At 48.2% G+C, this 22758-nt stretch overlaps 1 protein-coding gene and 1 long non-coding RNA gene across 10 annotated transcripts in view; one reads left to right on the forward strand and one right to left on the reverse strand.

Annotated features, from left to right (window-relative positions):
• Window positions 1-1624: 1624 nt before the first annotated feature.
• LOC118667294 lies at window positions 1625-20685 on the reverse strand. 3 transcript variants are annotated; one of them, XR_004971217.1, is made up of 3 exons: window positions 20548-20685; window positions 15974-16179; window positions 1625-2917 (listed from the first exon to the last, which is right to left on the reverse strand). It is a non-coding gene; the product is annotated as an uncharacterized LOC118667294 (long non-coding RNA). The 3 variants fall into 3 exon arrangements; XR_004971215.1 differs by having other exon boundaries at window positions 20455-20685; XR_004971216.1 differs by lacking the exon at window positions 20548-20685 and adding an exon at window positions 18593-19036.
• A 151-nt stretch (window positions 20686-20836) lies between these two features.
• SHB (SH2 domain containing adaptor protein B) overlaps window positions 20837-22758 on the forward strand; it is a 127020-nt gene continuing 125098 nt past the window's right edge. For 4 of the 7 annotated variants that reach the window (XR_004971220.1, XR_004971219.1, XM_036330316.1 and 1 more), the window contains exon 1: window positions 20837-22156. Coding sequence is in view for 4 of the 7 variants with exons in the window: in XM_036330316.1 (XP_036186209.1) it covers window positions 21443-22156 (714 nt within the window). In the remaining 3 variants the exon portion in view is untranslated. The remainder of the gene's footprint in view (window positions 22157-22758) is intronic. The other 3 variants (XM_036330317.1, XR_004971218.1, XM_036330314.1) reach the window with 3 other exon arrangements.

The raw sequence follows: 22758 nt of genomic DNA on the forward strand, positions 1-22758 counted from the left end.
TAACTTCTAAGATCTCACAGGTAGAACACCTGAAGAAAGCTCATCTTCATCCTGGGGTGTCTTGTGACATACCCATCACAGCCCAGTTCCCTGGAGTTAAATGGTACAGAAAATTCCCCCAGAGAGGGCTGAATCCCCAGTGCCCGTGCCCATGCCCACCCCCTTCCAGTGCTGTGCTGCCTGACTCTCTAGGGCAGCAGTTCTCCACCTGTGGGTCGCGACCCCTTTGGGGGTTGAACGACCCTTTCACAGGGGTTGCCTAAGACCATTGGAAAACACATATATAATTACATATTGTTTTTGTGATTAATCACTATGCTTTAATTATGTTCAGTTTGTAACAATGAAATTGGGGGTCACCACAACATGAGGAACTGTATTAAAGGGTCGCGGCATTAGGAAGGTTGAGAACCACTGCTCTAGGATCTGCTGTGGCCCAGCTTCGGGCTCGACAGCTAAGTGATGCTCCCAGCCTCCTGCGCTCTCCCAACGTGTTGAAACTCCAGCCTGTTTGGCAAGAAATTTGGCCCCAGTGGTGCCAAGGATGGCAGTCGGCCCACTGTCCCACTGAGTATCAGACTTGGCCTGCAGGTTGGGGCTTGCTTCCCTTCTACCCAGGGTTTGGGTCAGACCAGACAGGGACCATGGGGCCTCCTTGTTCCCACATGGCCTGGAGACCATTTCTGGCAAGCCCATGCCAATATCTTCAGGACACCCCTCTCAGCCCTTTGAGGAGAGGCCTTGACTGCTGAAAAGGAACCAACAATGGTGCAGTTCCTTGTTACATCAGAAAACCACTTAACACCCCAAAAAGGAGAGTCTCAGATTTATCACAAATTGGGGAAATTCTTGGACTTGAACTCAAAACTTATTGGCAAAACATCTCTCTATAGGTCCACAGAAAATGAAAGGAATGTCTCTTAAGGTTAGGCAAACAAGCCTGGTCCAAATGTTTAGTCAAGTTAACTAATTGCTCTTGCAAGAATTTTTTTAATGCTTAGCATGGTGTCTATATATAACAAGTACTTAATAAATATTAGTTCTCTTCCTACTTCCTGAGCCTTCCCCACTCTATATGTCCCAACACACACACATATACACACCTACATACACACACCGCCACCACCACCACCACCACACGCTCGTGTGTGCACACACACACCCTGGAAGCCTAGATTAGGGGGAATTAGAAAGTAAATAAAGGGATTAATCAACTCCACACCTTTGTCCCCTTTCCAAGTGTGACTCTCTCCCACCCCCCACCATGCTGCCAAGAAGATCTAGATTCTGGCTTCCTCCACCCCAGATAATAGCAATTATTACCTAATAATTATTAAGCACTTCCTGTGTGCCAAACACCTTTCATGCATTCATTATTCCACCAGCCCAGGATCCAGGTCAGGCCATCCTCAGGGGTCCCAGCCAGACCGGACGATATATACAAAACCTGGGTGTCCAGCAGCACTGAAGACCAATCCCTTTAGACCAGCCTTGGGCAAACTATGGCCCGCGGGCCGGATCCGGCCCGTTTGAAATGAATAAAAATAAAAAATAAAAAGACCGTACCCTTTTATGTAATGATGTTTACTTTGAATTTATATTAGTTCACACAAACACTCCATCCATGCTTTTGTTCCGGCCCTCCGGTCCAGTTTAAGAACCCATTGTGGCCCTCGAGTCAAAAAGTTTGTCCACCCCTGCTTTAGACCAAGCATGTCAAACTCACAGCCGGTGGGCCTCATGCCTCGTTAATTTGGCCCGTGTTAGCCTTTGAGTTTGACATGCTTGCTTTAGACAATGCCAGGTGAAGCATCTCCAAACATCGTTTCCCCAGGCCAGAAATCCTTAGGAGGTTGCCTTTTACACTTAGAGCTCTCCACACTCCACCTATAAATCTGCAGATTCTCATGAAAATTTCTTTTTTCCTGAACCGATATATGTGTGTTAAAAAAAGTTTTACATTACATTTACCAAAGTCATTCTTTTTGCTAGTTTATCAACTTTGCTTTTCAGTCGAGTTTTACTGATTTTGACAAAATAAAACTACAATCATCGCTTTCTAGTCCTTTCAGAAATATAGTGACCCTCAACTCTGAAACTTGAAAGGAGAGAAAATTATCCATTTAAATGGGCTGGTTGTTTTGCCCATCAGCTCCCTTTCCCCTTCCTTTCTTTCTCTCAATACATATTAACATAATTTCATAAGCTGTCTCCAAGCAGCATTTCCACTGTAATTAATGGCTTTTCACTCACAGTGACACACCGAAGGAGTGAATAGCACAAAGAAAGATATATTTAAGAAATTGAGAGCTCAGTTAATTTTGTTACCGACTGCTGTGAAAGGAGTTCTTCTTTAGAGAAAGAGGGACTCTCAAGGATGAGAAAAGTCTGCCTCACTTAAAAAACAAACTACAAGAAACAGGCCACAATGTTATCAGTGGTTGCCTCCGGGTGACAAAATAATAGACAAATACTTCCTTGCTTCTCATGCTTTTCTGAGTTATCTTACTTTCAAAAACTAAGCATGAATTATTGTTATAACAGAAAGAAAAAAAATAATCACTGGGGTGATGGCTACTGAGATTAAGACGCATACCTAACAAGTCATTTCCCATCTCTCGCTTCCTGTCTTTTCCAGGAAGAAACATCAGGGCAGAGGAGGGAGGAGACTGTCGTCGAGAAGGCCCGGTCCCCAGTGGGCGGTGGAAACTCGGAGGTGGCGCAACTTGCCCAGAGTCACAAAGTCAAGGACAGAATGAGGATAGCTCTCTGTCGAGGTTACCAGGTCATCTGCCCGAAGCATGGTGCCCTGCTTTCCCCATTGCTCAATTCCAGTGGATAATTAGAGATCACGCTAAGCCGTTCCAGAAATACAGCCTCCTGATAAAGAACAGGTTCACACTCATCAGGATGGCTACTACAAAAACAAAACAGAAAACAGTGTTGACATGGATATGGAGAAATTGGAGCCTTTGTGCACTGTTGGTAGGAATGTGAAATGGTGCAAGGGCTATGGAAGACAGTATGGAAGCTCCTCAAAAAATTAAAAACAGAACTACCATATGACCCAGCAATCCCACTTCTGGGTATATAACCAAAACAACTGAAAGCAAGGACTTGAAGAGATACTTGTATACCCATGTTGATGGCATCATTACTCACAAAAGCTGAAATATGGAAACCACCTAAATGTCCATCAACAGATGAATGGATAAACAAAATGTGGTGTATACATACAACAAAATATCTTTCAGCCTTCAAAAGGAGAGACATTCTGATAAATGCTACAACATAGATGAACCTCGAGGACATGAAGTAATATAAGCCAGTCACCAAAAGACCAATACTGTATGATTCTGTTGATATGAGACACCGGGAGTAGTCCAAGTCACAGACACAGAAAGTAGAACGGTGGTTACCAGGGCCTGGGGACAGTAGAAGAGGGGAATTGTTGTTTAATGGGTACAGAGTTTTAGTTTTACAAGATGCAAAAGTTCTGGAGATCTGTTTCACAACAATATGAATGTACTTAACATGACTGAACTGTCCACTTAAAAAAAAAGGCTAAGATGGTAAATTTTATGTTCTGTGTGTTTTTTTAACCACAATTTTCAAAAAGTAAAAAAGCCTAGTTGGAAGGCACGAGCTAGCCACTGCCCACTGTTCCCGAGGCTTGAAGAAGAAGGGGTTATTACATTGCTATCATGACCGCGGCGGCGCTCTGAATGGAGCCCACGATCACCCCAGACCACATCGGTTCCTCTGTGTAACACCCCTGGCAAAAGCCAGGCAGACGTGCATGAGACACGGAGGGACTGGAGCCCAAGCAAAGAAGGTGCTGGCGCCAAACCTCTTAACTCCTAGCTGAGAGCCAGGGGGAAGACAGGGTCAGCCTCAGAGGTCCTCTCGCCTGAGCCTCTTAAGAGAGAAGAGGGCGGGTTCTGCTCCAGGAAGAGGAGGGCTGTGGGGGCAGGAGGCTAGGAACAAAGATACAGCCAGGCCCCTTCAGAGAAGTAGAGGGTGTGGGACACGGGATTGACTTTCAACGCAGAAAGAAGATCCGCGCCTTTTGCTGCTGAGCTGCCTTTCTGTTCCAGTCATGGATTTGCCTAGGTTCACCCCTGAGCTTGTCTTCCTGTCACCTCCCTGCCTCCTCAGTCTCTGCTCTCCTAACACCCACCTTGGCTCCACTTCCTGTGTCCTGATCTGAACACCTATTTGCACCTCTGTTCATGCATTCCTTAATCTGTCCTTTCACTCATTCTTCTATCCATCCAGTCACTCAAGATCTTACAGAGGCTAAGAACACAGACCCTGGAGCCATATAGCCTGGGTTCAAATCCCAGTTTTGTTCCTTACTAGCTGTGTGACTATGGGCAAGTTACTGAGCTTCTCTGTGCCTCCATTTCACCATCTCTAAAATGGAAATAAAAATGGTGCTACCTCAGAGAATTACTCGAAAATGAAAGAACTTCAATTCCTGTAAAGTACTTAAGAACCATGCCTAGCACATGATCAGCATTCAAAGTACGTTAGCTAAGATCCGTCATTCATTCGCAAACATTCAGGGTACATACTACACATCAGGTGCAGGTGAAGCTGTACTGGGGACAATGGGGAAAGGAATCTAGATATAGTCCTTGCCCTTGAGTTGCTCCCCTTTTAGTGGGGGAGACAGACTTACAAACAACGAAATATAAATGAAATTAGGAAAATAAAATACTATGAGGGGAGAGGAGAGAGGGAAAGGAGGAACATGATTGAGGGGGAAATCTTTGCAAAAATGTGGCATTTGAGCTGGGCCTGTGAGATGGCGTAAGGTTTTAGAATCTGAGACTGGAGGGAGCCTCCCCCTGGTGGAGTTTGAACCTGGAAATATGTAAGTCCTTTTGAAATGAAGACAAGAGCTGCATCTCTGAGGTAAGGCTGCCAGAGAAAGTACAGGATACACAGTTGAATTTGAATTTCAAATAAACATTTTCACTACAGGTATATCCCGAATACACGAAAAATGTATTCATTGCTTACCTAAAGATCAAGTGCAGCTGACCCTTGAACAACATGACGGCTGACCCCCGGGCAGTCGAAAATCCAAGCACAACTGTGGATTCTATAGTGGGCTCTTTGACTCTGCAAATTTGACCAACTATATTTCAACCAACAGTATTTTCCATCTGCAGCTGGGAATATGCAGTTAGAAATTCAAAAATACTGTTTTCTTAGGAGGTTGGTTGAATCCCTGCATATGAAACCCAAAATGTGGAGGGGCTGGCTGTATTTATCGAAAAAAATTCACCTGTAAGTGGACCCCTACAGTTCAAACCTGGGTTGTTCATCAGCCAACTGTATCACTGGGCATCCTATATTTTTACTTGTATCTGGCATCTCCACCCTGGGGTGGGAATAAACCCTTCTGGAAGCCTGTGGCCTGGACCTGAACTTGTGTCCCCACCCACCCGCTTGTGGCTTGCCACCTTCATGAGTCACTTGGTGTTGTTGACTCTGGGCTTTAGAGGGACCCTGATGAACTGTCGGCAAGTTATTCGGTGCCACTTTGTTATTAACAATCACCCTCCCCTCCCCCAGAGGGAGATGAATGGAAAAATCCCACATGTGTTCATTTTGTGGAAGGTCACCGTGTCTGCCCTTTTTATGTTAGCTTCTTTATTTTTCTGAGGTCACATCTCTTTTTTTTTTCCTTTGAGATTCATAAACACCATGATGGAAAGGAACTCATTCCCTTTGTCACTGTTATAAACACAGAGAGAGGGCAATAAAAAAAAAATACCAGCAAAATAAATATCTGAAGACTGTGGCATTGGCTGTGAAATGCAGGGAGGGGACTTAGGACTTCATGTGGCCCCAGAGTGTTCTAGGCTGGTGATGTTTTGCACCGATCCTTGGGGACTCTCTCTGTAGCTTCCACCCAAGCTGGGCCTGTAACGCTTCAGGTGAGCAACAGTGAGCGAAGCGGCTGCCCAAGTGTCAGTCACAGGCAGGAGAGGAACCTGGCGACCTGCAGCCAGTCAGAGGTGGTCCTGGGGACCCTCCCCTCATACATAAAACATGCCACGCAAAGTCATTTCACGCCCCAGCATCTGCCCGCTGATCCAGAAAGGTACACCTATTCATCTCTCTCAGAAAATGTTTATGGAGAGAAATTATCAGCAGGAGAAAACAAATTCTCTGGTGAGATATTGCCCTTTGTGCAATATCTATTTCTGTGGAAGCGTCGACAATGGGGATGGTGTTCGGCTTGAATGTGGTGTGCCTGAGAGAACTGGGAGGAAACCTGACTTTACAAAAACCCCAGAGCAAGGAGATTCTGCCACCTGGGTGCCTGCCTATAGGACTGGGCTGGAAAAAAGATTTACAATGAAGGTTCTGAGACTACAGGGAAGTGGGGGTCAGGGGGGCTCCTTTTTTTGTTGATGCACTCAAAGCTTGCTCCAGCTCCCGGGCCAGAAGACATAAGACAAAACGCAATAACCGAAAGAAAGGATCCCCACCCCAAGGCCCATTTCAGCTGCCTCAGCAGGATTTTATTCATCAGGGGCCATAGACACAGGACTGAAGACATACAAGCTTTTCAAGGGCCTCAAGAAATGCACACCACCAACATGCTTGTTGACTCCAAGACACACAATGACAACTCCAAAATAAAACATTACCTGTCTACAAAATACAGTACTATATCAACTCCCTAAATTATTCAACTTGATATCCATACAAATTTTATTATATTTGAAAACAATTAGTGGATCCTTTCACTTCAAGGAATTCCTAACTGTGCCCGATGCTTTCTGAGAAATCATAGCCACTGAAAATTAAATTAGCAAAATAATCTTGAAAGCAAAATTATAAAAATGCGCTAACTTACAAGACTATTTTAAAGCAAAAATAATTGCATTTACAGTGGTATGTGGGAACGTGTTGATGTGTGCTGTGACATGGGGCAGTGCATCTAGAAGTTAGACTGCTTAGCTTCAACCCTGTCCCATGGGTCAGGGCCCATCAAAAGCTTTAAGAAAAGCAGATATACGCAGACAGGGGTAGTGAAGAAATGTCTTTGTAGCCAACTGAACTGCTTTGTTCCCATAGCCCCTTTAAGTGAGAAGGATCCCTGGCCATCATGGATACCAGTGCAAAGATAGGGCTGGTCTCTGAGTCTCCAGACACCAATCCTCTCTGTATAGGATGAGACTCCTGAGGCTCAGAGAGGGGAAGGTCAATCCCTAGGTCACACAGCAAAAGCATCCATCAGGCAAAGGGCTAAGAACCTATAAGCTAGAGATGGGACTCCAAGACTCCTGCCTTCCAGACTTTGCCCTGGCCACTATACCATGCCTGGATGTCGTGCTTCCTTCGCCAAGGCCCTGAAGCCCTTTGTTCTTAGCAGAATATCTAGATCTTTTGAAGTTCACTCACTGCTTTGATTCTGGAGGATTCAGCTCATGTTCTTAGATACTGTTGACGTCCACCATCCATGTGTTTATCCTTTGGTTTTCCCAACCTTGGTCCAGGCATCCTACTTTCCAAGCCTTCTAATTGGAAGGCCACCTTATCCTGTGCAAATCACCTGTGCCCAAGATCTCCCTTCTAGCAGGGTTTAGCTGACTGGTTCATCCAGCCACCATGGGACAACTGGATACTTAGACCATGCCATCTGCCGCCCCCTGGTGGCCACTAGGAGAGGTGCACTGCCTGGGACTTGGTCCACCCCATTTGCCAAGCATATTTGAGCTGGCTTAATTACCCTTTCTGGAAAGGTTTCCTTATTCCTAGATGGCTGGTATCTGGACAGCTTCCCTCTCCTTCACTCTTACTCCTCCAGTTAATTGCCCACGGCAACTTCAGCCTCTCCACTGAACAATCAGTCATCAACTCCCTAGTATTCATTGAGTACCAGTCAATAGTGATAAATCTGGCATGAGGGGGTGAAGGAGAGAGTGCAGAGAGGATGTAAGATGTAGCCCGTGACCTTGAGGAGTTCATAGTCAATAATGGGAGTCAAAACACACCCCAAAATTTAAAAATAATTTGATGTTTAACTGTTCTGTGCCAAGAACTTCAAGAATTCAGAATGGGGTGAAGTAGTTAGGGAGGCCCCTGGAGAAAGAGATTTGATCTGGCATTTGGAAGACAGGAAGTATTTTGAAAACAGAAGTAAAGGAAACAGACTCCTATATATCCCCTTTACTTTCACACTACTACCAGGCCATTTCTGACACCAGATGTGGGGGTTTTCCACACACCAAGCAATTCTGCTACACCACCTGGGTATCCTTCAATTTAACTCCATACTGACACTGTCTATCTGGAGATAGCATCAGACCCCACAGGTTAAGGGCTCAGTCCCTCCCGACTGCACGTCCTTCAGATGCTAATTGCAAGTCTAAGTTATCTGTGCTTCTAACCAACCAACTATAATGGAGCTTCTCGGACTCCCTCCTCAGGTTTGATTAATTTGCAAGAGCAGCCCAGAGAACTCAGGAAAACGTAACTTACTAGATTACAGGTTTATTATAAAAGGATAGAACTCAGGAACGGCCAGATGGAAGACATGCATAGGGCAAGGTACGTGGGAAGGGACACAGAGCTTCCATGCCCTTTCCTGATGGGCCACTCTCCCCGAATCTCTACATGTTCACCAACCTGGAAGCTCTCTGAACCTGGTTTTGGGTTTTTGTAGAGGTTTTATTAGACATGATTGATTAAATCATCAGTCATTGGTGATTAGTTCAACCTCCAGCCTCTTTCACATTCTTGGAGGGAAAACGGTGAGGGGTGCCTGAAAGTTCCAACCCTCTAATCCCATGGTTGGTTGCCCTGACCGCCAGTCCCTATCCTTAGGGACTTCCCAAAAGTCACCTCATCAACATAAACTTGGGCATGGCTGAAAGGGGCTTGTTCTGAATAACAAGATACCCATTTCACTTTTATGCTCTTATAACTTAAGAAATTCCTAGGGTTATAGGAGCTCTGTACAAGGAACAGGATGGAGACCAAATAATATTTATAATAAATCACAATATCACAAGGAGGAAATAAAAAGTATTCTGAAAGGAAGCAAAGGCCATGAGAAATAACAAGTAAAATAAAATTATGGCTCAAATAATATTTCCAAGATAAAAGATAAAAATGGGGATGAACTCCTTTCTTATTATCTGCTTCTCTGGGTGCTCAACCACTCTTGCAGAGCATATAATACCCTCTGACTCGTCTCCCTTCTGCTATTCATTGGGATCCTTTTCACTGCAATTAACAGAAATCCACCTTAAATTCATTTAGTAAAAAATAAATAAATTTATGGGTTGAAATAATTGGGGACATGGATTGCACTGGCAAAAGGTGTGACCAAATCAAGGGCTGATACAATGTCACATGTTATTCATTCTCATTCTCTCTCTCTCTCTCTCTCTCTCTCTCTCTCTCTCTCTCTCTCTCCCTCCCTCCCTCCCTCTCTCCCTCCCTCCGCCCCTCCAGCTCTGTTTTTCACTATGATATCACCCTTTGAGTGCTTCATTCTGTCCCACCACAGTTGGGCTTCCCCCAGAAGTCAGGGAAGATGGCCAGGTAACCAGTTTCATGTACTTCCAGCTGTAATTCCAGGAGCCAAAGAAGGTCTTCCCCACTAGTTCCATCAGAAGAGTCCCAGGGAGAGACCTTCACTGGCTCAGCACCCCTTTTGTGCTCTGCCCCATGTCACAGGGGCTGGAGCCCTGAGTACATGTCCCAACCCCCTGTCTGCAGATCCTAGAATACAATGCATGCATGAGAAGCACTTGGCACGACGTGGTAGGCAGAGGAGAGGCAGAAGCCAGATTTGTGCTGTTCTGGCCGTGTCAAAGTTTAGGCTTAGGCAGACATGCCATTTTGCAGTCTAAGTATTTTCCTGAAAACCTTGGGCCTCAGGATTGGAGGCAGCTGAGATCAGCTCTCCTGGCTTTCAAGTCCCTTCAAATTCCTATCTATGAAAGCTGATAATAAAACTGCTCTGTCCAGAATTTCCAACAGTTTTGTAATAAACTCCCTTTATTAAATTCCTTCTTCCTTGAAATACCACAAGCAGCCCCTGTCGGTGACATGCCCTAATGGATACATGTGAACACCCCGAGGCGGAGGAAGAGGAGGAGAAAGACGGTGCTAACAGCTACATCCAGAGCAATCACAGAACCCCCGACCTACCGCCAACCCCAGGTAGGAAATGGTGGGAGGTAAAATCAGGCAGGTGGGATGAGGTGAGACTATGGAAGATGGTGAATGCCAGGTGAGAAGAAGGAAGCAAGGTGAATATAATGGCAAGGACCACATTTTAGGGCAGTGATGGTGAACCTTTTGAGCTCGGCGTGTCAGCAATTTGAAAAACCCTAACTTAACTCTGGTGCCGTGTCACATATAGAAATTTTTTGAGATTTGCAACCGTAGTAAAACAAAGGCTTATATTTTTGATATTTATTTTATATATTTAAATGCCATTTAACAAAGAAAATTCAACCAGAAAAATGAGTTCGCGTGTCACCTCTGACACGCGTGTCATAGGTTCACCATCACTGTTTTAGGGCAACCAGTGGTGGTATGTAAGGGACATATTAGTGTGTGGGCAACAGGAAGAAAGTGAAAACAGAGGTGCCCAAGAATGGAGAGATGTGAAAACACAGAAAAAAGGGCCTCTAAGAGATATGTTAGAAGAAGAAATAGGATATTTTGGCATATTGTAATTAAAGACAATAATAACAGCTGCCATTTATGAAGTTCCAATTAATTATACATCACATACTCTGCTGGGTTCTTTACTTATGTTAGTTATAATCCTGCAAAGCAGAAATCATCTACATTTACAAATTAGAAAACCAGGTTTTAGGGATGTTAATTGATATGCTCAAGGTCAATCAGCTAGAGATCAGAGCCAGCACTTGAACTTGATTAGGTTGCTCTGAAGGCCTGCATTCATTCCACCACGCTATGCTGCTTTCCTTCGTATCACTGGTCCTTTTAACAATTCAAAGGGTCAAACTTGATCCCCACTTGGCAAGAGGCAGTGGAGTACAATCAAAAGGGCAAAGCCTTTCTTCTCTGACATGAAGCCCTAAGAAGAATATAATCATGAGGAGACAAATGCAAATTGAGGGATATTCTCCAAAACAACTGGCCTGGTCTCTTACAAAATGTCAATGTTACTAAAGAGGAAAAAAAGATGAAATACTATCCTAGATGAAAAAAAATGACTAAAGAGATGTGACAACTAAATGCAGTGAGTAACCTGGATTGGATGCTGAATCAAACAAACAACACTATCAAGGATATTTTATAAACAATTGGTAAAGTAAAACAGATACTAAATAGTAATGTGTTAATGTTACACTTCCTTCCCAAGTGATAATTTTATTGAGGTTTTGTGGGAGAATGTCCCTTTCTTTGGAGATGAGTTGAAATATTTAGGAGTAAATTAATATAATGTTTCCAAGTAATTCTCAAATGGATTAGCAAAATTATGATCAAGAGAGAGGGTGCAGATGTGGCAAAATGCTAACAATGAAAGGGTCTGTGAGATTGCATTATTCTTACAATTTCTCTGTAATTTGAAATTTTTCAAAATAAAAACTTGAAGGAAAAATTTTAGGAGCATGCATTTCCCCCTCAACCTCCCCCCACCCACCCACCCCACCCCCCTGCCCAAGAAAAAAGACAAGAAAAGAAGGTCTTCAAATTGAATACACCTGAGTCTACCCATACCAGCTGTGTGAACTCTGCGCCCCCTTTTCCTCAGCTGCAAAGTGGCAGTGTTGATGTCCAGCACAAGCGCTTCTGTGGGACAATGCAGGCACCATTGGAGTGACACCTGGACCAGGGTGGCCAGCACTGTGTTCTCTATGTTCACATTTGCTCTCCTCCCTTCCTCTGCCTCATCCCTGTTTCACCTCAGGATCCATTAAACTGACCTTGGAGGGAGATTTGCTCAGGATAAATAAGAACAACTATGTGCCCTGTAGAGTGCCCAGTTGAAGCAATATGACACCCTGCGGGGACACTGGGATGCAGGCTGGCTGACCCTCTGAATGTCGAACCACAGGGACAAAAGTCAGAAAAGCATCCACCCACGACTTGCTGGCTTGTGTCATGGACTGGAGCTCAGACACTAGCCAGAGCTTCTCAAAGTGGGGTCCCTGGCCCATCTGAGCAGTATCCACTGTGGTTCGTGTAAAACTGCAGACTCCAAGACCGACTAGGACCCTAATGGGCTTCTCAGCAGGGTGTTGGGAGTGCGCATTCTAACACGTCTTCTAGGTGACTCTGAGGCACACTCAAGTTTGAGCACTCCTGACCCTCACCACAGCCGTTGTGGACGTGCTACCTTATAGCACATGGTCCACTGAAGAAGTGGGTTCCTGTGCTTGAAGCCTAATAATAACATTAAAGGGTTATAGCCACCACAAAGGCGTCCACAAATGGGAGCAAACGGAAATTCAAACCGAGTTGTACATAGAGATAAAAGCAGGAGATTTAGGGAGAAAGCAATGTTTCTCTCTGAGCTTCACCAGCTCCAGACTCAAAGTGTATGAATGAAATCTGCCCCAGCCTTGGGGGTGAAGGGAGCCGCCATCTAGAGCCCCCAAATCCGCCATTATCTGCACATGAGCACTAAAGGGATCAGAGTGGGCTCTGAGCCCCTCCACTCACCACGACTCTGGGAAGCTGCGTAACCCAAACAGTTCCCTCCTCTGACATGTACAGCAAGTGGTAATTCTACAGCGCCCAAAGCTCCAGAAATTCCAATGACCGACTTGGAACTGCCAGTGTCTCTCCAAGCCATGCCCGCTGACCTCTCTGGAGAAGGTCACTCTATTAGATGCCACCTGAGTGAAAGAAGCCAACAGCAGTCACCTGGCTTCCCTGTAGCCCACTGAGGGCTTGTTCGTTTGGCTTGGAAGGTGACTGGGCTCCTCTTTTGAGCCCAGGAGACCAGATCATTTGGCCACACAAGTTCACCTCTGATCCTGAGAATCCTCTATTCCAAACCAACTCCAGCAGGCATTTACCCACAGGGTCTGAGTTATTTTGGGAGACTCCACATCCTGTACTCAGCCCTAGGGAGGGGAAGAGAAGAACAGACAATTGGGCAGTCTCCACCCCCAATCCACCCCCAAATTCAGATTGGGGGCAGAGAGCCATTTGCAACTTTAACTCTTTCCTGGCTCTGGCTGAGACCAAGCCATCCCACATAGAAAAGCCTCAAATGGCAGCATGTCAACCATTGTAATTCAAGAAGGGGGGAAAAATAACAAAGTATAACAGGAGAAAATTATGCGTGGAAAGTGACTTTTAAAAATCGTCTCTAAATATTACAGCCAAAGTGAAAGGATGGAAATTGCATCATCAGAAGAGCATTTTTGTGTGTGTGGTTTAACACTGAAGAAATAAATGATTTTCCCAACTGTAGGACTTAAAGTAATATTTCACCCTTTCAGGAACTCTGACGTTTATTTGGGAGATGAGAATTGAATTAAACTCTTTAGATGTATCGTTTCACACACCAGCACACCAAGTCATTCACATTGGAACCCAGGAAAGGGTAATCTCTGAGGTGTCAATGTTTGCTGCGCCCCTTCTTTGTCTATTGTTCCTTACAGTGTACAAAGCCCCCAGGAGTGGTCTGGTCTAGCATCTGGCCTTGCACAGGAGAGGTGCTGGGTGCAAGGAAAAGAGAAAGGGAGGCAGCAAGGAAAGAGTCTGCAATGATTTTGCCAGGGTGACGAGGGCCTTTTTGCATGGGGAATGTGGTTCATTAGGCTTGAGGTGATAACTCATATTTAAGAGCCATGATTTGTTAGATCTCTCCTGGATTCACTTCCACACACAGTCACTCAGGGCCTAGCATTTGGCGAGAACTGAGCACATCCTGGGAGTGGACAGAAATGAATAATGCACAACCCCTACTGTCTGCCCTTCAGATGTCTTTCAAGGACAGGAGAGTCACACATGGTGGGCACCTGACATCCCTGAAACCAATCAATCTGGGACTGTGAGACCCCCATAGAAGAAAACCTGATGGCACCAGTGGGCTTGTATTTAAATCCTCCTCAGCTGCAGAAAACCACTGCTCTGCTCTTGATGGACACTTGCTTCTTAACACAAAACAACACAACACAAAACAACACAAAACAGAACAAACACAGCCTGCTTTCTCTGCCTCTGACACCCACCTCCTCCAGTCTGCCAGGCCTGCCTTGGTCCTGGCTCCTCACAGAAGCAGTGGTCAGCCCTGGAGATATCACTGATTTCCACTGCCCTAGCCTCCTTGGGACCTGGCTGACCTACTGTCCTCTAACCCTGTTTCCTTTCTGCCACACTTTCTATTTCCTCTTTGACCACATGCTTCAAGCCCCATCTGCTGGGCCCTCAGGCTACCTGATGCCTGACCTGAGATAACTTTATGTCCTCAGACACCTATGGTCCATTTTTGGCTCTTCTGCCCTAACCTGTTCTACTGCCAGTAAGCTCCAGGTGCCAATGGTGGCCTTCAAGACTGCCATCGGACTGATGTTTGGGACTGAAAAGCCACTGCACTCAGAGGGTTTACAACCTCCATAATTTACACTGCAACTGCCAGCGGACAGGCAGTTTGACCGTTGAGATGCATCATTGCAAAACAATTCAACTAATTGGCTTTCCTAGCACCCATTTGTACATCAGACCCCAATGGACGGAGCCCTATTCTCATCAAAGGGCCTTTCCAACTGGCTCTCAGACTGTAGCTACAGCAGAATCGCCTGGTTGGCTTGCTGAGCCACCCCCTCCACCCCCCACCTCTGGTGCTGGAGAACTGAAAGTCAAAAGGACAATTTGTATTTCTAACAGGCTCTCGGGTGAAGGTGATGCTCTGGTCTAGGGACCTCACTTTTGAGAACCCCTGCTCCAGTCCAGTGGTTTTCAAACCCGGCCCACATTCGACTCACCGAGGGAGATTTAAAAACAAACAAAACCACAAATGCCTGAATCTACCCTCCTCCCCATTCTGATTCAATTGGTCTGAAATACAGTCTCGTCACTGGGCATTGTATAAACGCTGTAGGTAATTCTAATGTTCAGCAGGGTTGTGGATGTCTGCTGTTGTCCATTTCATCAGCTGGGCTAGGGGTGGGGAGGCTTCTTTATCCCCCACAGGGACCCTTGAGACCCCCAGGTAAAATATAGAACACACAGTTAAATTTGAATTTCTATGAACAACTAATAATATTTTACTATACGTATGTCCCAAATATTGCATGGATGTTTTTTAATGTTATTTTTTCCCTAAATATGGCATCCCTACCTTTAGACACTTCCATAACACAGAATGAGAAACAATGACCTGCCATGTCCCATTTCATAAATATTAACACCAAGAGTCCCAGAAGACACAGAGGAAATCTCAACCTCAGTCCAGAATTCTTTTCCTTCCATCACGCTTAACTGTGCTAAAGGTACTCATACCCTTTTCGTGTTAGGGGGTTATTGTCAGTTGCCTGGAGGTGACTTCAAAGGGGTAGATAGGAATTCTGTCTTTTCTACTCCCTTTTCAATTCTCACCTCCACCCACCTTTCTGTTGCAGATATCACAGAGGCCGTCCTGGGCTATGGCCATTCTCAGGGCCATATTCTTAAGGCCACCTCAGGGAGGATGTGGGCTGGAAGTGGTACTAGCCAGTGACAGCTGTGAGCTGAGAGCCCATAATTGGGTAACACAAGGACAAGTGGGATTTGGCACAGGCAAAGTACAGGCAAAGCATGTTGGGAGAGGCCCACTTAATTCGTAGAGACACTCGGAATTAGTTGTAAATTCTCTGGGAAGAGATCAAGGCAGCGGCATAAACAGCTCAATTAAACTGTCGGCTCAATGCTCAATGTGCGGTAATGGTCAAAACACAGCCTTTAATCTAGATACAGAGGATTATCTTTCAACCAGTAATGAGATTCCTAAGATTAGTTGTACCTGGGTGGAGGGAACAACAGCTGGCTCAGCGACACTGCAGACAGGCTTGCATGTCAGCATGACTGGGACTTGCGTGGAAGAGGCTGCCTGGGCGCCACAACCCTCCTGGAGCCCCATCTGGATGCTAGGAGGACAGGGAAGATTCTCGTTCTGCTTTCTCGGCTTAAGAGACACGGTCTTTGCCTTTTGCAACAGCATAGATGGACCTGGAAATTATAATGCAAAATGAAAAAAAGCCAGTCAGAGAAAGACAACTACCATATGATCTCACTTATATGTTGAATCTAATGAACAAAATAAATTGACGAACAAAATAGAACCAGAGTCGTGGATGCATGGCACAGACTGACAGATGCCAGAGGGGAGGTGGGTGTGGTGGATTGGACAAAAGAAGGTAAAGAGAATTGCCATCCAAGAATATATATACATAGCACATGGACACAGACAACAGTGTGGTTAGGGCCTGAGGGACAGGAGGGCAAGGTAGGGTGAAGGGAGGCAAAGAGAGAGAAATGGGGAACATCTGTAATAATGTTAATTAAAAAAATAGCCCAGCTGGTATTGCTCAGTAGTTGAACATTGATCTAAACCAGGAGGTCATGGTTCCATTCCCGGTCAGGGCACATGCCAGGGTTGCGCAATAGGAGGCATGCAGGAGGCAGCAGATCAATGATTCTCTCTCATCATTGATGTTTCTCTCTCTCTCTCTCTCTCTCTCTCTCTCTCTCTCTCTCTCACCCTCTCTGAAATCAATACATATATATAATAAAATAAATAAATAAAATAAAAAGGGAGATAATCTGGGAATAGCATCCCAGAACACAGTCAGTCTGACATGTTCCCACTTCCAGACCAGCGCTAATAACCACAAGCACCAGTTCTGAGGCAGAAATGTCAAGCTTTAGCCCTTTGCCATCTTACCCTTCATGATCAACCACTCACATTCACTCACTCACCAAATATTCATTGGGTGCTTACTAGGTGTCAATCACTGTTCTGGATGCTGGAGATACGCAGTCAACAAAGAGGAAAGATCTCTTTCCCATCATGGGGCAAGACAACAAATAAACAAGAAAAATCAATAAAATATGCTGTGTGTGAAATGGGGATGAGTGATACTAATTGTTGAGTGGGGACAATTCTAGATATGTTGCCCAGGGGAGGTCTCACTGAGTAGTGATGTTTAAATAAAACCTGAAGGGAGTGAGGGGTGAGTCATGGAGACAGCTGGGCGCAAGCATGTCGGGCTAGGAGAGCTAGTGCAAAAGCCCAAGGAAGAGGCAGCCTGCTTGGAGCAGGAGAAAAGACAGAAGATGAGGTCAGAAATGTAAGGGGACGAGAGATCAGGTAAGGCCTTATGAGCCCTGTGAGGATTTGGGCATGTATTATTAGGGAAATGGGGATTTAATGGGAAATTTGAGCAGACAGCCATAAACATATTCTTTTAATAGGATCACTGACTGCTGAGACAGAAGCAGGGAAATGAGTAAGGCATACCTGCAATGACACAGGCAAGAGATGAAGGACAGTTGAAGGCAGCTGAGATTTGTGGTAAGATTCTGCATATTCCTTGCTCATGGGTAGCATGGAGTAGGAATGAAAGAAGGTGTCAATGATGACGGATAGTTATGCTTCAGATCTTCATTGCGCACTAAGGACTTCCAAATCTATGCTTCTGACCCAGACTCCTTCCTCCCCTGGGGCCTGGCACACAGCAGGGAACTGACATTAACATTTGGTGGACTGAAATGAAAAAAAGTAGATGAGTCTGTTTGGTTGGTGGTACAATTTTTCCAGGCCTCTACCAATGTATAGTTTACCAGCAGATACTGGAGGGAGGTACAGAAAAAAAAGCTACCATGTCCCCATCTTGATCTAAAGTAAGAAGTTGAGAGAGGGCAGAAACTGAAACAAGGCCATACCGAATCCTTCCAGTAAGAAAACCAGGAAGGGAATGGGAGGGGTGAGAGGGGGACACACACAAAAAAAATGCCAAGAATGATGGACACAGTGTTGGGTTTGTGATGTCAAGAGATTGGGTGCCAATCCCAGCTGTGCCTCTTAACTCAATCTCTTCCCTTCATGGCTCCCAGTTTTCCTCCTGAAAACAGAGAGCTGGGCTCTCTGAAAAGAGAGTCTGTCCAGCTGTAACCCTCCCTGTGCTGGGATACTTTTCCTGCAAGGCCCTGTCTCCTCTAATCACCTGACACACTACTTCTCCAACGTTGTCCTTAGGAAACTCTTCTGTTCCCTTTCAGAATGACTCTGACTCTGAGTCTAGTGAGATGTGTCTCTACTAGTTCCCAAAGAAAAACACCCATGTCTTTTTTGCCTGGTTAAAGTAAATACCACCTTAGGCCTGTTACCCATCTATAAACTGGGAATACACACCAGATTGCTGGGACGCTGAGTAGGGTTAATTACATACAGACTGTGTAGGGGTTAAGCAGATACACAAGTGTGCTGGAAGTTCTTGGCATAATACTATAGTATTACAATAATTTTGGCTTGCAAATTACACCCCAGCCAAGGTATCACATGGAAAAGTGGGTCTGATCCCATGGCCTGCTGAAAGTGAAATGAAAAAATAAGTTGTAAAATATAACGTTTCTTCCTCACCCTTTGAAAAAGGCAGAGACAACGCTTCCATGTGCAACCCACATGCAGGGAACAAATTTCCAGATCCTAGAGAGGACTCTCTTGTCCCGGGGTCACCTGGCCTGTTGCCAAGATCTGCTGATCTTCCTTCCTGAGCCTAGAAGCAGAAATGGGAGGGGAGGGAGCGAGCCAGAGAAGATTTGTGGTTGGTTGAAAGGTGGGACTTAAATGAGAATGTCCTCCAGTTTTTCTATTCGGGCCCCCCTTACTTGCAGGATAATTAAGTGGTTACAGAGCAGCAGAAGGACTTAAAATGTAATTTGAGATATTTAAGTCTAGGAATACCCAAAATAAACATCTTAGCCCAGGTCAACTTCTGGGTCCTGCCACCATCCCCTAGACCAGTGATGGTGAACCTTTTGAGCTCGGCGTGTCAGCATTTTGAAAAACCCTAACTTAACTCTGGTGCCGTGTCACATATAGAAATTTTTTGATATTTGCAACCATAGCAAAACAAAGATTTACATTTTTGATATTTATTTTATATATTTAAATGCCATTTAACAAAGAAAAATCAACCAAAAAAAATGAGTTCGCGTGTCACCTGACATGCGTGTTATAGGTTCGCCCTCACTGCCCGAGACACATCACACACACACACACACACACACACACACACGACAATGAAGGGGTTGTATAGAGGGCGATGGTGTCTGTAATTGTGTGGGTCTGAAACATTTTACTGGATCATAGAAGATGACAGTGCAATCTGACCAAAGAGGGCACAAGCAAATAACTTGATCCGGAAAGGATAATTTGCAGTCTATGCCATGGCTTCATTGTGCGGCTGAGTGGACAGAGCACAGGATTCCGAGTAAGACCCAAGTCTGGGTCCCAGTTCTGCCACTTTGCAACTGTGGCCTCAGGAAGAGTAAGTAAAGGAACAGTAAACAGCTGTGGATCCCTTCCTGTCCAGCCTCAGAGTTTGACCTCCACCTCTAGTGTGGCCAGGGCTGTGTCCCGGCCAAAAAAGCCTCTGGTCTTGTTGCTAGGACAAAGGAAAAAAAGAGACTCTCCGATGCCCATCTATAATATACAGGTAGCAAGTTGAGATTTTAAAAAAATTGTGCTGTAAGATTTCTTAGAGAATTTCTCAGGTTTCAGTTCTCAGACCTTAAGGTAAGTCAAATTCTGGGGCTTGCCCAGCCAAATTCAAAGGAACACCAGCTCTAGGGGCAGTGACCTCATTTCCAGGCAGTTCTAGTCGCTACCTGGAGCATGCCGCTGCCCTGAAAAGCAAGCTGGGCCCCTCCCTCTGCCTCAGTTTCCTCGTTTTTTTATTAATAATCAAAGGACGATCTTAAGTTGCAAAGTAGAGATTAGTGTAAATGACATCATTTCGGAGGCCCCAGAAGGGAGAACTGGCGCCCAGTGTGCCTGGGTGACCTTCTCTGGGCCTCAGTTTCTCCATCTGCAAAACGAGGACCCTGGATTACATGGATTCTTGTCAGCTCTTACAATTTGGGCAGTAAACATTCCCACAGCTCCTCCGCCAGGTAGGCCGTGAACAGGGTTAAAACCGCGACTACCTCAGAGGTGAAAAGGTAAGCAAACATTCCGACCTCTGCTTAGCCTGGCCCTCGGATTGGTGCAGGGCAGTGCCCCCGCCGCCTCCGCCGGCCGCAGCCGTCAGCCGGATTGCTAATACGCTCATTAGCATAGATTGCTCCGAAGATCCGGCACACCTGGCCGGAACCGGAGTCTCCGTCCCTGTAAGAAGCAGGTAGCCGCTCGGTTCCTAAAGGGTCTCTGCACCCCATTTCCTCCGGCGGGTCGCGCTGTAAACTAGAAATGTTCCCCGTTAATCCACCTTTGCACCCTACCCAACAGCGGGGACGCCCGGGGTACACAGCGCGAGGGCCCCCGGGGAGGCGGACGGGTTTGGTCTCCGAGCGTTGCAGGCTCAGGATGGCTACCTCTCGCCTCAGGCGGCGGCGGGCTGAAAACCTGGCGGGGCGGGCAGCGCCGCGGGACCCCGGCGCCCTCAGGCCTGAGCCCCGAGCTGGCGCCGAGGCGACCGCGGGAGGTGGCGAGTGCTGAGGGGCAGAGGTGCGCCTGCGGAGACCCGGGCGCCAGGGGGCGGGGCTTGGGCCAAGGTCTGGCGGCCCGGCTCCCGGGGGGAAGGGGCGGGGCCTGCCGGGCGGGCTGGGGGCGGGGCGAGCGCCGGCCCGGAGAGGGCGGGGCCGCGGCGCGGGGCGGGCTCTGGCGGCCCGAGTGTCACACACGCGGCGGTTCGGGAGGTGGCGGCAGCGGTAGCGGCAGGCGCCGCCGGGACGGGCACGGGAGCGCGGACTCGGGAGGGCGCCGGCTGCCTCCCTCCGTCGCTCGCTTTCCGGCTGTGGGGCTGGGATCGCCCCAGCGCTCCCGGAAAGGAAGAAGGGGGGCCGAGGACGCCGACAAGTTCGCTTAGCAGCCAGGATCCCGGCCAAGGCGGAGGCTGCGCCTCCGACGGGGCAGCAGCGCGCTCCGCGGCGGAGCGCACGATAGAGCGTCCGAGGCGGGGGGCGCCCGGGCCTTTCGCTCTCGGCGGGGCCGTGGGCCGGGATCCCATGAGACGCTCCCGCGAGGGGCTCCAGATCCGAAGCCCCGGCAGCGCGCGGCGGAGGCGGAGGGCGGTGCTGCAGCTGCCGAAGCCCGGGAGCCACCGGCAGGAGGCGGCGGAGAGAACTTGAACTTGGCGTCCGGAGCAGGCGCCCCGGACGCCCCCCGCCGGGGCCGGGGCGCCGAGGGACCTGGGCGGCTGCGCTGCCCCCCGAATGGCCGCGGCCGTGGACCTGGCTCCCGTGCCGCGGCCCTAGGCGGCCCCTCGCCATGGCCAAGTGGCTGAACAAGTACTTCAGCTTGGGCAACAGCAAGACCAAGAGCCCCCCGCAGCCGCCGCGGCCCGACTACCGCGAGCAGCGGCGGCGGGGCGAGCGGCCCTCGCAGCCCCCCCAGGCCGTGCCGCAGGCCTCCGCGTCCGCCTCGGCGTCCTGCGGTCCGGCCGCCGCCTCCTGTTTCTCGGCCTTGTCGGGATCGCTGCCCGACGACAGCGGCAGCACGAGCGACCTCATCCGCGCCTACCGCGCACAGAAGGAGCGCGACTTCGAGGACCCCTACAACGGCCCCGGCTCGTCGCTGCGCAAACTGCGCGCGATGTGCCGCCTGGACTACTGCGGCGGCAGCGGGGAGCCGGGCGGGGGCCAGCGCGCTTTCTCCGCCTCGTCCGCGTCGGGCGCCGCGGGCTGCTGCTGTGCCTCCTCCGGTGCGGGCGCCGCCGCGTCCTCGTCCTCGTCCTCCGGCTCCCCGCACCTCTACCGCAGCAGCAGCGAGCGGCGCCCGGCCACGCCGGCCGAGGTGCGCTACATCTCCCCCAAGCATCGCCTCATCAAGGTGGAGAGCGCCGTGGGCAGTGCCGGGGACCCGCCGGGGGGCGCCTGCTCGGGCGGCCGCACTTGGAGCCCCACAGCCTGCGGAGGCAAGAAACTGCTCAACAAGTGTGCTGCCTCGGCCGCGGAGGAGAGCGGGTCCGGCAAGAAGGAGAAGGTAAGGCGCCCCTGGGCCTCTTCCAGGGCCACTGTGCCCGTGGGGAAGCTGAGGCACTGCCCCGGTTTCCAGTCTCTACATCAGCAGCTTCTTGCTAGGACCCTGGGGTCAGGGCTCCCACGTTCCTTCCTGATTCTGCCCCCCACTCCGCGCACTCCCCGCCCCCCCCGCCCGATCGTCGGCCTCCTGAAAAAATACCCTCTTTCTCTGCTGCCCCCAGCACGTCCCCTCTCTGAGCCCACAGCCAGGTGCCCGCTTCGGAAGTTGCCTGACGAGAAAGCCCCGCCCGGCCTTGCCCAAGAAAGAGACACCCAGCCAGCCCTTCCCGCCCCCGAGGAGGAGTAAAGTCAGAGTCAGAGCTGTCCCGGACTTAAAAGAGCGTTTACTCTGGTCTATCTTTACTCTTCCCCTCCTCCCCCAGCCTATTGATGGGAAGCTGGTCCAGAGCTGGGGAGGGACTCGCCCCGTCTTATGCTGCATTCCTGGCGGTAGATCCGGACCGGCTGTCTCTAAACGTGCATATGTAAATCCCACTGAACGCCCAGCGCTGCCCCACCCCCGGAGCCAAATGCGGGCTCTCTTTTGTGCCGGAGCCAGCTTTT

Source organism: Myotis myotis, unplaced genomic scaffold (genome assembly GCF_014108235.1).
Source record: "Myotis myotis isolate mMyoMyo1 unplaced genomic scaffold, mMyoMyo1.p scaffold_m19_p_12, whole genome shotgun sequence".
Classification (NCBI taxonomy): Eukaryota; Metazoa; Chordata; class Mammalia; order Chiroptera; family Vespertilionidae; genus Myotis; species Myotis myotis.